The 16,626-nt window shown below is 38.8% G+C and overlaps 1 protein-coding gene across 1 annotated transcript in view; it reads left to right on the forward strand.

Annotated features, from left to right (window-relative positions):
* Nucleotides 1-16,626, forward strand: part of SPOCK1 (SPARC (osteonectin), cwcv and kazal like domains proteoglycan 1) — a 271,106-nt gene that overhangs the window by 176,907 nt on the left and 77,573 nt on the right. Inside the window, exon 5 of the mRNA XM_079320207.1 lies at nt 4,304-4,436. Within this exon, the coding sequence (XP_079176333.1) occupies nt 4,304-4,436 (133 nt within the window). The remainder of the gene's footprint in view (nt 1-4,303; nt 4,437-16,626) is intronic.

Here is a 16,626-nt window from a genome sequence, read left to right on the forward strand (position 1 = left end):
TCAAACATAAAACTAACTTTTTTTTTTTTTCAAATACCTTTATTTTGACCCCTGGTTTTGTCAGGGACTGTTTTGATACATGCTCTTCCAGAGAAAATTGTTATGAGAAAGATACAGAGATTCCCTAAGTAGCTCAGCCTTTGTCATCCAGTCAAGGGCTGGTCAGGAATTAAGGCTTTGCATTTTTGGCTTTTGTTGCTGTTTTTTTTTTTTCTTTTTAATCTGAATCAATTTAAGATATTTTGTTTGACAAACTTTTGCTGAATCCCAGGCACAGTTCAAGCTCCCAAGGAGGCTCTCAGTGCCCAGAACTGATTCTCCCAGCCAGGCTGGACAGGGCTGGGTGATTCCCATCCTTGGGGCTGCCAGCTGGAGCTGAGCCTCTGGTTCACCAGGATGCACCTGGAAGCCATAAAATCTCGAGTGGAACCACTTTTCCTCGAGTTCCTGAGGTCCTTTTTGCTGTGTGCTTGAAGCTGAGTGCTGATGTGCAGGTGTCTGTGGCTCTGGCTGCCTGAGCTGTCCTGGCATCTGGCTGGTGGCATCTGCAGAGCCTCAGGCACTGTCCCTGCTCCTGTGCAAGCCAAGCAGATGTCACCTCCCTGGATTGTCACTGAGTGGTGAGCAGTGTGTCTGTGTGCAGAGTAATGAACTTGAGTCACTGTGCATTCTCCCCGTGTGAACTGTCAATGCTTTCAACTGCTGAAATTTATTTATTTATTAAAATACCAAGAGGATGAATTCTGAAAAACTTACCAGCTCCATAATTCTTCTGCCTTTTGGTGCATTGGTTCAGCAGTCTGCAAAGAAAAAGCAGGCAGGGTTTGCCTGTAAGTCTTAATACTTGACCAAAACATTCATGTGTTCCACCTTCTGGAATAGTGAAAATAGTAGTAGATCCTTCCAACTCTGAGTCTTTAAACAAGATTAAAGTTGGTTGTCAGAAAAGAAAGAAGAAAAGAAAAGGCCTAATTAGCTTTGGCCTGGCTTGCTCCTGACACATTCATTCTAAACCAAGATGATTAGCATAGCAGAGCATTCCCAGAGTCTGTGAATGTGCACTTCTATTGAGAGGGGATTTGCTGGCTGGCTGCTTATGGCAGCCAACGTTCTTGTCTAGGTTTTCATTTGTTTGTTTGTATGTTTGATGTGTTGTTAGGAGTTATAGGATTGAAAAGCTTCCAAAAGTCCTATCCATCCTCTCAAAATAGGACTGCAGAAAAATGCATGTTTGTTTTTGGAAAATAGATGTTCTTTTTACAAGATAGGTGCTCAGCTGTGGTTTTGGTGGGGATGTGGGACCTGGGTATCCAGTTAAAACTTTCAGCTGTTGCTTGAAGCTGACAAAAATTACTTTTGACTTGCTTCAAATACAATGGCACTTTACACTATAGTTTTGGAAAAACATGCAGCTTGAAAATAATATATTAATTTTTGAAAGCCAAAATTTTTGGTTTTTGCAACAAAAATGGCTGCTGTGCTCCCAGTTCCACATACCTGCAGGAATGAGGGAGTTGCAGATTTCTTGCAGCAGGGAGTGGAATCCTACACACACTGTATGAAGTGCTATTAAAATGGTTTCTTTTTTGTTTCAAAATAACAAAATGCTTTTAGATCTACTCCACCATAAATTCTTATTATTAAACTTCACTCTTTCAGAGAATAAACTTTCTTTTATTACCAAAAGGAGATCCCGAAGATGAATGTGGAGGTTAGAAGAGTAAATGTTTCCTTTATTATCTGCAGGTAAAACACAGCAAATCAGGCTGCAGGGAAGCTGCTTGCTCCCAGGTGAGGGGAGGCTCCAGGCTTGGTGTTTTCTTCCAGGCAGCTGCTCTGAGAACAGAGCTCAGGCCTAAGGCTGTGCTGTTCTTTGTACTCCCACTAAAGTGATGGAAAGGGCTCCATGAGCTGCTGGAATGGCTCAAAACAATCAAATTTAATTACTTTTTTTCTTAAGAAAAAAATAAAAATTAAGCGATGATGGGAGAATGAAAAACATCATCAGCTCCAGAAGGATTTTCTGATAGGAATTGGCTTTGCAATATGAATCTTGAAGGGATCAAAGAAGGAATAAATAAATTAAGAGCAAGGGGGTTAAGGCTGTGCAGAGATGGACAAGCAGCTCTGTTCTGAGTGGACTTTTCTTTTATAGTGCAGAATACCTGATGTACTGGTCAAATGCTGTACAGTGTGTTTTATACTTGGCACTCACCATCAGTCTAGCTAAGAACTGCAATATATTTAATTTTGATGAGGTGCTCGTTAGTTCACTCACTCCTCTCCATCCTCCACTCTTCGTGCCTGATGGCTTTGATGATGATGACACTAAATCACACACTTCCAGTTTAGCATTTCAGCATTTGGCTGTTTTTCTGTAACTAATCCTAAAATATTCTTGTTAACAATTTTATGTATAGCAAAGGATCCATCTTTTAAGATCATGGAAGCTAAAGTCAGTGAAAAGTCTGCTTCATGCTATAACCTTCTACAGTCTCCAGACTGTAGAAATTCCTTTCATATCTGTCTCCAGACTCTGCTCATCAGTATCTACAATATGATATTCACATGTATTTTTGACTCTGAGTTTGTGCAGTTCCAGAAGTGTAGGGCTAAGTAAAGTAAATGAGGAAATTTTCCTGTCAAGCTGAAAAAAACAGAAGTATTCCTGTAATCCAAAGAGCTCAAGAAAATAAAGATAATCATTACATGTGATAATAAATCATGGTTGGGGACTGCATAGAAATCAGTTCCTGTGGAAAATTTAAATAAACAGTTTGTACAGCCTCAGCATAAGAGATGAGATCCACAGAGCTGCTTTAGGGGGCTCAGAGCTGAGTCAGCACCTGTGCACAGCATTCAGCACCTGCTGTATTGGTGCCTTTCTGAGGCACAATGCATCTGAAACAGGGAGAGCTGCTCTCTGCATTAAGGAGACTTCAGAAATAACAAGGAAATTTTGTCTTAAATACTTGGCTTCTATTTTCATAGTTTATTATATCATGATTGGATTCCTTCTGTGGACCCAATCTTCTTAATAGTACTGTTCATCTCTGGCAAAGGTTGGACTTGAGGAAAACTGGGACTGAGATGAAAGAATATAATTTATATTATTTAGCAGCTGAATGTGTCATTACATCAGAGTTGGTATTGTGTAGCAAATTGCAAGCTGTAGTGAAATTGCTTTAAAAAATATCTGTACATATTTTTCTAAAACTGTGATAAAGTCATTTAGCAGCACATTGAAATGCATTTCTAGCTGAACTGTTATACCATATCCTTTTTTTTTCCTGTGGTACAAGAACAGATGGCAGTTATTTTTCTTACCAGTCTCCAGCAAAGCTGCTGCCATGCTTTGCCTTCCCTTGTAAATGCTTTCAAGTGAAAGGCAAGTACACACCAGCAAAATGAATCTGCATTGTAACACTGGATTGGGGGCTCTAAAACGAACTTTTAATCAGCTTACAACATTAGGCTGGTGATAATTACTTAATGTCCTATCAGTCAAGTAGTTCATTATGACAGGAAAATGAGCTGTTAGAATCAATGGCACGTTTTGCAATAAGTTTTTGGAGCAGATGTCTTTCTTCATAGACATTTTTAGTGGAATTCTGTGACTTGAACACAGCTGCAGTCATTCCCAGGGGCACACACGTGGATTTGGAGATGCTCTCTATGACTTTATGGCATTTTTGGAGGGACTGTGATTGATCAGAGAACCTCAGCTGATTGTTCAGTAGCTGGTGTCCCAAAAGGTCTGCTGCCCCCATAGTCACAAAAATGTTTAGTGGTTCTGTATGTTGTTATAAGCACAGTATAAATGGCAATGTTTTCTGAAGGATTTTGTTTTAAAATCAGTAAAAGCAGTAGTTTGGCAGCTCTGAGAAGGCCTGGTGAAAATGTCTCTAAGTACAACCTGGTGTTGCTTGCATCACCAGAAATGCTGTGTAGCTCAAGAAATGCTGTATTCTGAAGTGAAATCATTTTTAGTTGTAAATCTAAATGAAACCATTGAGTGTTGTAAATCTAAGGCTGCCTACCAATTTATGACTTTTTAGATTGCCTGCTGTAATGTGCCTTATTATAAAAGCATTGTTAGGAGCTGTATTTAATTTACTTCCTTTAAATTATGGTTTAGCGGACTTGGCAGTACTGGGTTAATGGTCGGACTCGATGATCTTAAAGGTCTTTTCCAACTGGAATTATTCTAAATTAACGCTGTACCGAAAATCCATTTTTATTCACAGAAGCTCGAATTCTTCTGTTACATACAAACTTCTCAAAAGTGTGTTTTATTTTCCAGCCTTCGACAAAAGAAAGGCAGCTTGTCCCAGAAGCCCTGGGCGGGGGCAGCCAGCAGTGCCAGGTGCAAGCCCTGCCCCGTGGCACAGGCCAGCGCCGTGTGCGGCTCCGACGGACACACCTACAGCACCAAGGTAGGGGGAGCAGGGTGAAATAATGCCTCTGGCTGTTAGCCAGTGGTAAAGTACAGTCTGTGCTAATCTAGGAATAGCTTTTTGTGTTAAAAGTGCTGATAAATACACGATTTTCCATATTAGACAAACAGCCAAATCACATCCTTGTGGCTTTCCTTATTCGCGTTTCTCGAAATAGTCTGTTTTCTTAGTGAAGTAGAACACTTTTTATATTGATGGTGCAGCTGAAAAAAAATATCATTTGGTGAGATTGGCTTGTTTAGACAAGAGTATTTGGGGATGGTTCTTTTTTTTTTTTTTAAGACTTGGTCGCAAAATCATAAAATAACTTAGCGGAATCATTCTTCAGTGATAGATTTATTTTTAATTGTCTCTTTTTTTTTTCCTAGACTGCATGGGTAACATATTACAATTCATTTACCCTGTGGTTTTAATAGGCTTGTGTGCCAGATGCAGCATATATGGTACCATTAAAAAATTCCCATAACCCAGTGGGGATAAATTGACTCATTGTTATACTGAAAATACGATCACCTTAGGGCTTGACTCAATAAAAGAAAATGTCTTCACAGCCATTCAGCATTCCAGATCTCCCATTAGCAAATAAAGCCTTCCATGCCTTGGACACGGGTCCCAAAAACAGCACTTCAGGCACTGGAAAGTATGTTTTGGGGAATACCCTTAAGGTTCTTTTATCTTCATGCATGCAAAGTAATGTTTGACAGCCAGTAAAACTACCTTTTAAAATCCAAAAATGACTTCACCAAAAAAAAAAAACAAAACAAAAAACAACCAACAAACAGGAAAATAAAGCTATGGGCAAAAAACATTCTCTGCTGTGTTGTAACAGCTACATTATTTTCTCAGCTGGGCATCTTGAATTCTCCACTTATTAATGGACACAAAAATTAAAATGCTGCCATGCCTTGGTAATTTCAGCTACTCTCCTGTTCTGGCTCAAGGATTTGCATGGCCAGAAGGAGTAAATGAGAGCAGAAACTCTCATCTGTGCACACAGACTGCAGGAAAAATGGCCACATGTTGCCTGTTAAACAAGTTACTCTTTAAAACTCTCTGGGAATGTGTATTGCAGTAATTTAGCTTTGGTATTTATGGTTAAGATGGGCTCATTTTAAAAGCAACTTTTTCAGTCTGAACTCTTGAGTCTCTAAGATGTTCTGTACTAAATAGATTCCATTTCATGTTCTGTCATGTTTTAACTCATTTCTGTGCATCTTACCTGCATCTCTGTTAGCTCCAAATGGGTTTTTTGCCTTCTCTATTTCCTGCCATAAGATCTAACTGGTTTTCACCAGACATACTGCCAGTGCTATAAATTCACCAAGCTATTGTGATTATGATATAAGCCTGACAGCTACAACGAAGACATGAAACATTTCCTGGTGCTGACATGTTTGACTGTTAAAGAGACACCTCCCAGAACTTGCCTCTTTGGGTTTTTTTCAAAGGCGATTTTTTTTTTAAGATTTATCCTGAAACAACTTTGTCTCATCTTCATTTATTGTATGTTTTGTTATCAATTGCTCCTGTCCTAGCAAAATTAAATTTATTTTGTTTTGGAAGATGAATTAAATAAGCTGAAAATACATTAGGGAGAGCATTAAAGTAAAATAGTATATGTTAGTGTCCTAATAAATAACACTTTTATGATCAGGAATGATCAGGAATATCTGGTGTCTTTTACAAAAAGAACATGCCACTTCCCTCAACCTCATTTTAGAATCCACCAGACAATGTGATCCCTTTTTCTTGCCTTCAAGTCACTCAAATCAAAGTTTTCTCAGTAATTTTCTTTCACATTCTGGTGCTGTTGGCAAGTATTTTTTCTGTCCCTGCAGAGCTGTCATGTTCTGGTACTGTCTGTGAGAATGCAGCAGGGTGGACTCAGGATCTGTGCAGGGATGTGTTTGCTGCTCCTTGGCTCTGCCTCTGCTGCCTTGGGAACACACAGTGATGAGCTGGGCAAATGGGCAGATTCTTGCTGAGCTTGTAGACAAAAAGTGGAGAGAGGCCACTGAGTTTCAGGGGGGAAAGTCTTCTGGAATTGTGTGTGGTGCTTCCCTTGCTGGCTGCAGGTGGGTCTGGCCTCTCCTGCAGGCACAGGGCTGGCAGATGGGTTTGGTCCCTGCTCCTGCCCTGCCACAGCAGCATCTCAGTGTGTCACTGCTGGCCTGGGGCTGCCCTCCTGCAGCAGCAGTGTTTGAACCAGGGCCCTTTCCATAGGAAAAAAAATGAAAAGGAAAAGATACAACAGAAATGTGACTGGCTGATCAAATGCAAATGGAATTTGGTGTCAATAAATGCCCAGTAATTGGCATTATGAAACTACACACATACTAAACATATATCTCACAAGCTCTCTTTTAGCCATTTGAGTCTGGAATAATTCTGGCTGTTTCTCAGGAAACATTGGAGACCTAGAGGCAAGAATTTCTTGACAAAATTGGGGGAAGTCAACCAAATCAATAATACAAGGGTTATAGGATGAAAAATAATAACAAAAGCTAAACTAAAGTTCATTTTTGAGCTTACTGGTTGATGTAGACAAAGGTTCAGGAGGTTTAATTCAGCCTTGCAGTTCCACCAAAGGCATGGGACCCTTCATCCCCACAACCAATGTACTGAGGGCTAGTCAAAGGAATCTTCTGTCTTTTTAATTTTCCATTGAAAAATACTTGGTGGTGTTGATTTCCAGCACGATGACAAATGGAAAAATGTTAAAAATTATGAAAATGCCATGCCCACATTTTTTGCTACAATGATTTAAGTGTCACCTAAACTAGAGGAGACACAAGGTAATGAGAACTTTGATGGCTCTGAAGTTGATTTAGCTTCATGTGTGGGAGTTGTGCTGCTTTAAAAAATCTCACCACCCTTTAGGCATTGAACCTTTTTGGTTTTTTTTCTGAAATCTGGAAAATTTGATCTGGATTATTTCATCTGCTAGGCACAAGTGCTAAAGTGGAAATTGATAAGCCTGTTGGGCTGTAGTGTGTGGTGGGGTTTTTATTATTCTAGTTTTGTTTCCCAGATGGCAAACTAATTCCTCTAAGCAATGGGATTCTTCAGTTCCACCAATAATTCAGTGCTTCTGCATGACAAAATTTGAACACAGATGTGGCCTGTATGTACTCAGTCCCTGTGCCCTGTTTTCAGCAACTGAAAAATTAGTGTATTTTGAACTTGCAGAATTTGCTTGTGTTTCTGGAAACTTTATAAATTATTACCCTTTCCTGTGGGCTTTGAATTCTAAGAGGTTTAGGTTTATCAAAGATTTCACTGATTTTTTTTTTTTTCAAGTTACTGCTTGAAATGCAAGTGTTTTAAAATGTACACCATCTCTCACATCATAATTTTGTACAAGGAGTTTCCTGGGTATAACAACTCTATTTAATATTGTGACAATACAAAGCACTTCCATAGGTTATTACAGGCAGAGTTTCCAAAGCTCTTTAAAGTACTAATGAATTAAGCTTATGAGGTATGTAAGCCCTGTAATGAGCTCAATGTAATTAGTTAATGTTTTTGTGAGCAACACATTAAGAAGAATAACTTTGTAGATGTCAGTTTTGCAGGAACTTTAATTAAGCTTGTTAATAAAGCAATTACCTGAACACGACGATGACTGTACTTAACTAGTCAAAAAATGAAAATTAGGATGATCTTAAATTACAAAACATACCACCCCAATGACTAATGGTCCCTTCAAAGATGGAAAGGTACATTGGCATAATTATGATGTTTCTAATTAGGTACATTGTTGTTCTGTAAATTTTAATTAAATCACTTTGAACTAATTAAGTCCATGATCATGTCTCTTTCTGTTTGAAAATGTAAAAATCACGTCCTATTGTCATAACATTAGGTAACAAATTTGATATTAAGGGATGTACAAGAAAAAGAAAAAATTTCCAACAATCTTGAAACAGGAGGAAAAAATAGCAACCAAAATAATGAGACACTCTGTGTGCAATGTGAAGGCTGCTGCATTTAATTAGGGTGGATCTGTATGCAGAAGCACAATTAACAAACACTTGTTAAAGTGTCTTAACTGTTGAGTATTTAGTGCAACGTGGTTTGGTTTTCCATAATCAAACTATTGGCTGGACTGCCTGTCCTTGGGCTCTGGGGTGCTGCTCCTCAGCTTTGGTTTTGGCACTGTCCCTGGTCTGAGGGATGTCATTGGCCTCTCCTGATGGAAAACAAGACACTCAGCAAAGGCTCAGCAAGCATTAAGAGTTCTTGTGTGCCCAGCTACATGAAGAGTTAGGTTAAATTCTCTGCTAACTTTCAGCTTTGGTCTGGTTTTGTAAGGGAAAGTTAAGGAAGTAAGAGAGGAGGTGGGGGAAAGGCAAGTGATATGTAATAGTGTATGATTAAAGAATTCCATGGGGAAGAAAATCAAGGCATCCTTATGCATCTTCTCCCTGTATGCATTTTAAAGATTGTTGGTGGGAGGCACAAGAATAAATTATTCTTTGATATATCTGTATGTGGAAATGGATAGATTTTATGAGATGTGACCATTCTGAATGAACTTTCTACAGGAAAAAGATTTTGCAGCATTGTAATTACTTCCTTATTCTATAGCAGATTTTCAATATTATCCCAAATGTTTTATTTGACTCCACGTGTTGCACTCCATGTGTAACTGCAGCAATACATCTAATATGAGGCTTTTAGCACTGCTGACATTATTCTCCCAAATAACCACTGCAAAACTCCAGAGGACTGGGAGAATTAGAGGTGGCCTGATGTTGAGTGTCTTTGTACATCCCCTCCTTTGACTCTGGCACATCTGGCTCCTGCATTCCCACGAGGCAGATGTTCCCTCAGCCTGTGCTCTGGGCCAGTGAGACTCAAGTTGTGTAATCCAAAAGCTGTGTGAAGCTGTTATTGCATAATCAACTGCTAAATAATAAATTTTGTGTCTCAGAAGGCAAAACAGGTGGAGTTCTGTGCTGTGCAGCCAGGGCTGCACAGTTTATTTGGCTTGAATCATGAGGTGAGCAATGTTTTTTGATCAAGTGCTGTGTATCCTAAAGACATCCTGTTGTTTATATGGTGTTTTGCTCTGCATGGTTTCTTGGAATGAGCAGAAAATTGGGAATAAGATAGATCTGTATTTTTCTGTACCTTGTAATCCATGTCAGTGTCTTAAGATAGTTAAGTGTAAAGGGCATTTTTGCATATGCTTGAAGAATGGCATTTCTCTTTTGGTCAATTAATATTCTTTAAAAATGGCTTTCTGCCTCCTGCAGTCTTTACAGTGATGCCTCTTAAGGATGTCTTGGCCACAAATTAACAATGCAGGACAAAGATCTGTGCTTTCTCCTGACTGGGGTAACCTTTGTTAAATTGAGAGGAAGCTGGGAAATAGGACTTTATAACTCTGCTCACATAATCATTCAATTCTGCAAATTCCTGAGCTTCCTTTCAAATCCCATTTAGTTTTGTGTTGAAGAGAAGAAGCTTTTGCTTTTCAGTGGTGTCAGATAGTAAATTCAGAATCCCAGACAATGCTCCACCAATTTTATATCCTAACTGGGGAAAAAAAATAGCCCTGCATAACCACTCATCTGTGCACTGTGGCTGCTTCTGTGACAGCTCCCCAGCTAAAGCCCATGAATATATACATGTTTGCAAGGATTTTTACCTGGCATAATATGAACTGTGAGAACAGCCAAAATAGAGGCTTCTGCAGTGACTCAACAGACAGAGCAGGAAAGAAGAGCTCAGGGCAGTTTTTACAGAGTAGGGGCTGCTTTGTCATATTGCCAGGTTTGGGATTCTGTGAATTAATGAGAAGCTGCTGTGGTCCAGGACATGATGTTTTTTCAGAGATTGCCTGTTGCTATCCCTTTAGTCTGGAGGAAGAGTCTTCATGAACATGGTTCTGCAAACATAAGTTGGGGGGGGGGGGGAAGTAATGACAACAAGAAATGAAAAACAGTTTAAAAGAGGGGTTTTTTTAAACATTGAAGGCATTCTGGGAAGAGATTAGAGTGGATCACAAGCCAGTTTTGTTTTTCCTTGCTATAATCTTCTTTAAGAGAGATTACTTTAAATTTTAACTGCTTTAATTTGTACTAGGGTCAGTGAGCAAAAACGCTCTGACAGAACCCAAAATTTATCCAAAGTTGTGTGTCTAAGTTTTAGCAACTATGAGTTAAGCAAGCTGCTCTAATTGGGGTATGCTGATGTTTATCTCCTTTTTCTAACCTTGCCTAGCAGGGAAAAGATATTTTTAGTTGTTTTTCCATATTCTAAGGATTCTCAGTCCAGAACAATTTAGCCTTAAACAGACTGGGTTCTTTGTGATTAATGAATTGTGTCAGTTTCTAAATCCATATTTTCTCTTTAATTCCTGAATCTATTATTTTGCCATATTAAGGCTTGTCGGAGTTCAAGGTTTTAATTTAATAAAATGTTTTAATTATTAAGCCAAGCCTAAAAACTCTGGAGGAGATTACAATTAAACATCTCTCTTAGGTGGGTTGCTACAAGTGGCAATTCTTCTTTCATATTATTTTGGTAACTTGACTATAGAGAAAAAACTGCTCTAAACTCCCTGAAAAAGCCTTCTAATACATAGCTGCAGTAGTGATGTATAAATGCCATGCTGGGAAAGGCAGTATGAAAATTTGTGCAGAATAAACAACTTTCAGCCCCCATTGCTGAGGGATAGGGAGAGGTGAAGCTTCAGGGAGCACAAGGTTGTTTCTCTCAGCCCTTAAATCCTGTACAAGCCCATTTTCCCCAATGGTTCTGATAATACTCAGAGCTCTCTAAAGCAAATGAACATGCTCATCTTCTAGTGCTGCAGGATTTTGGCCCGGTTGTCTTGAGTTTCACCAGCTCTCACACAGCACAATAAACCCTAAATAAATTTTAAAATAAGAAGTCTACTCTTTTTGAAGTTTATTGTGGTCATTTAAATTGACCAGACTTCATTGATAGGATTTGTTTGCTTGTATCTTCCTTAAATAGATTAGATTCATGTTTACCTACTAAGTGTCTCTAGAACCTAATTGCACATGCTGCATGATAATGTAGCTCCTCATATTTTCATGTCAGTTGTTACAAAAACACAAAAAAAAAAAACCCTAGGAAGGGACTAGGAGGATGTGTATGGGGGTGAGTCATACATGTCTAAAATATCTTGGCCAAAGTATCCACAAACAACAATATTTTGGGACTTTATGGCAATTTCTAGTATACTAAAATAATTTTAATATAGATTTATGTTTCATTCTGGTTTTGATGTTTTGTGAAGTGTTTATTTCTTTGAAGGGAGGGAAATGACACATTCACTTTAGTAAGGGTTAATGCTGAAGAAGGGCAGCTTCTTGCAGAGACTTGGATCCCATGCTTTTCTGATTTGCCCATATATACTTTATTCAGAAGGACAAAATAATGTTCAGAATGTCACTGATTTTTCCCCTTCCTGTTTATGAACTTCTGCAGTGTTGAAGACAATGTTTTTATTTAGGCACCCAGGTAGGTGCTGTCGATAATTAGAACTCTGAATATGTAACACTCCTGCTGTTGGCTGCTCATTATTCCGAAAAACTCAGAAAAACAATGTTTTTTCTAAGGAATGTGTTTAAATATATGTGCTGAAGTCTTACTGAATTAAATAAGGCTGAATCTTATTAGCATCTTGAAAAATGCAGTTCTGTGCCTGTTTTAGGCTGGAAGATGTAGGCCTGTCAACTGTATTTTACACAGTAAATGAACATCTTGTTGAGAACATCAGTTCTCTAGATTGTACAAAAGTTTATGGTCGTCCTGATGTTGGTTATTTTGTAGCTGAATGGGGGTGTTATATTTTTAAATCTTATTACAACATTTTATTAGATTTATAGAAAGTATTTATTGATGACACATATCATCAGCAATGACTTGCTTGGGCACATTACCCCAAAGGAGGCAGCACTAGAATTTGTTAAAATAAAAGCAGAACTTGGGGCTTTTTCTTTTCATGTGTGTGGAAGGAGCCAGCACTGAGTGACAGAAGACAATGTCTTTATTAATAAGCTTCTACATTAAAATTACAGCAGGAGCACAGGGAGAAAGAAGCAGCAGTGAGTCGACTGTGACTTGTGTACTTTGAGTTACTGTGTCAGTAATGATGGATGGAGCAAACAATAAAATTTAACCTGTCAGGTTATGCTTCTGAGACTAGAAGCCTTAAGGCATTTGTAATTGGCTTCAGCCAGTATGTTAATGTAGGTGGTTTGGAAAATTAGATTATTTGAATGATACAGGCTAGTTTGCATTTTTAGTATTCAAAAGAAAAGACTAGAAACTCAAAGGGACTGAAGTCATAAGGCTTTCTCTTTGTAAGCTGCCTGTTGTGCCTGTATAACAGAGCAGGCAGAGGAATAGTTTTCAGATGAGATGTTCACAGTGTGTAGAATATGAATTATTTTAAATGATTTTGTGGGGCATAATTCTTAAACAGTGTGTGGGATGTGCAATGCACATAGTTTCCATTACACACATAAATCTTATTATTATCTTCTTTATATTCTACATCATGCTCAAATGTACCCCTGTAGTATAACAGGACTAGAAAACACTTCTTGGGGTTGACATCACTCAGGGATTTGTCAGTGTGGCATGAAGTGCTTAAGTGAACACATTTCTCATAGCTGAAAAAATCTGTGCAGTGTAAATGCACAACTAAAGTGGGTTTTAAATAGCTGTGCATAAAGTAGTTCTATCATATTAAATATGTTCAGTTGGTGTTAGAAAGAGATCACATTGATATTATAGACATAATAGTGAGGAGATATTGTGATAGTTGTTGCAAGTAGAGTGATGTGCATATTTTCCAGTGAAAGCATTTTATAGCATAATGTCAGTCTGAGCTCCCAGATTTTTCATCAAAATCAGTATTCTGAACATTCACTGAATCTAAGGCAAAATTCTGAGAGAAGTATCTCTTCACCCTCAAAATATTTGTACCCTGTGCTGGAAATCAGCTGAGAACCTGCCCAATGATAACTTGTATGTTGACAGTTCTTCCTGAGAAGATAGGGAGTGGCTTTGGGGGATGGGGGTGATGGGCTGTGTGGTTTTTTGTTTGGTTCAATTTTGTTTGTTGGGGTTTTGTTAAAGTGAAGTGGTGGAGGTGGGACAGAGTGCTCCAAATCATCAGAATGTGGAGTTATCCAGATTACCTTTTGGTAGCACTGTAAGGATTGGGACATTTCTAGAGGGCTTTGTCTTTTTTTTTCCTTCAAGGGCCTTTCAAATCCTGTTCTCCATTTTCCCCTCCCTATACCTCCATGTATTCTGCTTTAAAGTGTTTACTCCTTCCAATACAGGGAAATGGCAGGAGGGAGTTTTGATTGTGGAGAGGTCCTGGGAGCATTGCAGAGGATGTCAAAGGTGATTTTGGACTGATGGCCATAGGAGAGGATCTGTGGGAAGGAGAAAAAGCAGTACTGAGAATATTATAGTGCAAGGAGAAGACATAGGGAACATGAATTCATAGAAAAATTGGGCTCCATTTCACTGTTTGCCGAAAAACTTGAACAAACTGGGCCTGGCACTGGCAATTAGATGATACAAGTGGAATTTTTTGACTCACTGAGGGTTTTCTTCCCAGAGGTAATACTACACAAAACAGAAACAGAGAGCTCAACTAGTTGCATTCCCTTAATCCAAGATATTTTCATCATAAGTAGAGCAGAGATGAGAATTTAAAATACATGAAGTCATAGTTTTTAATTTTTGTTTCCACATGCTTTGGATTGTTCTCCAATGATCTGTACTCTTATTTTAGCCATTTTAATGTGTTACAGAGAGAAATAAGTATGTAAGGAGAAAGAATGTTGTATTTTTTGATGTGAGCCTTCTAGTTTGCTGTAATGTAATCCTAGTATAAGTGGTTTCTGCTGCAAATATACTTTTATAATTTTTCCTAGGAGAAAAAGGTGTATGTTTTGCTACATATGTTTGAGAGTGGCAGATATTTTCTTGTTAATGCAAGTTATGTCTTCATTGTTGTTAGCTGTTCAAACTGAGAGAAGAATGTGAAGTGGGTCATTTTGGGTCTTGGCTATACTCACTTTTTCTTGCAGGAGATCTTGATGAAAAGGTGGGGAAATAAAGAGATGGAAGTTTCTAAGTTCAGGTTTCAGCAGTGCTGGTTGTGAGATCTCAGTATGAATTTCTGCAGCTGGATAAAGCAGATATATCAAAAGTGCTATGGTAACCTGCACTGTCAGGTAAAAAACCCCAACTTTTTAAAAATGACTGAGATGCTGGAAAGAAAGGGCCATGTCTTTTAAATGAAATGTCTTTTAAAGAAAAGTTTCTTCAGGTAGCACAGGCAGGGTAAGGAGCCTTTAGAAAGTTCAGCAGTTGAATGGAGATGGTGGTGGCTTTCCTCAGTAGCCACAGCCCTGTGTTCATCTGCATTGCATGATGAGAATGAGCTTTAAAATACAGGACATTATTAATAGAATAGCAGAGGCTTTCAGAGGGAAGATTGCAAAGTTATTCAAGCTGTCTCTTCCAATTCCTGTGCAGGATAGAAAAGACAGGAAACTCTTGTATGATGCAGCTTTAATCTGGGTTTCTGCCCAGCCTGGCAGAGTTAACCCTGCAGGACCTCTGCAAATAGTTCTCATGTCCTGGGGCAGTACCTGGCAGCAGCACACAAATTCTCCCTGCTGGGTTGTGTCTCCTGCAAATTATATCCAGCCCTGCCTGAGCTCTAGAGGGTGAACTCAAACTCCTGATGGGGCTCAATCAGCAGGGGGATATTTTTGTCCTATTCTTGCATGTCTGTCTGCAGCTGTGCACCACATGGTTCTTGGAAATTGGCCTGCAGTCCTAATATTTTATGTTGAGACACAGAATTCCTTTTCATGCTGACATATAATCACACCATGGAATTCATCTTGTCTTCCACCATGTACTGTTTGGCTTTAGGTGAATCTTTCAGGTTTATTTTCCTCTATTATACACAAGCTAACTGGGGTGTTAGGTTAGTCCCAGCTGATTGGAGAGGTGGAATCTGGCTATTTTTAGTAAGTCAGTAGGTGTCCTTCTCCCACATGTGGTAAAGCACATCTTTCTCACACATCCCTGGCTTAGAATGACACAGCATAATATCTGTAAAAACCTGGTTTGGCTGTAAATGTGCTGGAGTAGCTCTCTTTCTCCATCAAGCTTAAGGTAGAGATCAGATTCAAAGACTTGAAGCCCATAGTTGAATTTCCAGTAGCAGATCCAAACAAAATGCCATCCTTGAAGCAGGTCCCCATGGAGTGTGGGATGCTCTCCCCTCACATTGCAGCTCCCTTTGGAGGCTGGGGCAGTGCACAGCCCCTTGGATTTGGGCAGGAGCAGCTGCCAAGTGCTTTGCTGTGAGAGGATATCCAAGGATGGAGGAGATCATTGTATTTGTGTAGCCAACAGTAGCACGTGGGAGTGAGAGGACCTGCCAGTTAACTAAATAGAATATTAAAAAACTGTTTGTGTCCCAACATATTTTAAACCTCAAACAAGCGTATAATCACTTATTTAGCTTCTCAAACCAATGGTGTCCTCACACCTGTAGTCATGTTTTGATATGTGTACTGTGCTTCCACCTTGCACTCAAAAGTGCTTATTCTTTTGAGTAAGATTCAGTGCATTAATAACTTGCAAGACTTCTTCACAGAGGTCATAATCAACAGCCAGTTCTTGGGTTTTGTGGGCTACTTTGATTTTGACCTGACTCTAATAAACTTGTAAATGGAAGTTCACAAATGGAACTGGCACAAATTCTTACCAACTTCTTTTAGCTGCCTCTCTTAAAGTAGCAAATCCAATTAATCAATAGGATTAATTATCTGTGGAAAGGACGTCATTACCAGGCAAAAGCAACACCAGGACTATCTACACATTTCAAGCAGAATATCTAAAGATGTCAAATCGAAATCTGCAGAAAGTACAAAATAATTAATTTCATTCACATGAGTTCTTACTGGGGACTGTGGATGCACTGCTTGAAAAAAACCTGTCTTATTAAATACCAATTAGATTAGATAATCTTTTAAAAGCCTCCTGTAGATAAAGTCTTCAACTTGTTAATGGACTTTTTTCCTCTTAACTTCAGAATTTCAAGTGTTTTCAGGACTCTCTTGCCTTTCACACCTATGAAAAG

The sequence above is a fragment of the Erithacus rubecula genome (genome assembly GCF_903797595.1).
Source record: "Erithacus rubecula genome assembly, chromosome: 16".
In the NCBI taxonomy this organism is placed as follows: domain Eukaryota; kingdom Metazoa; phylum Chordata; class Aves; order Passeriformes; family Muscicapidae; genus Erithacus; species Erithacus rubecula.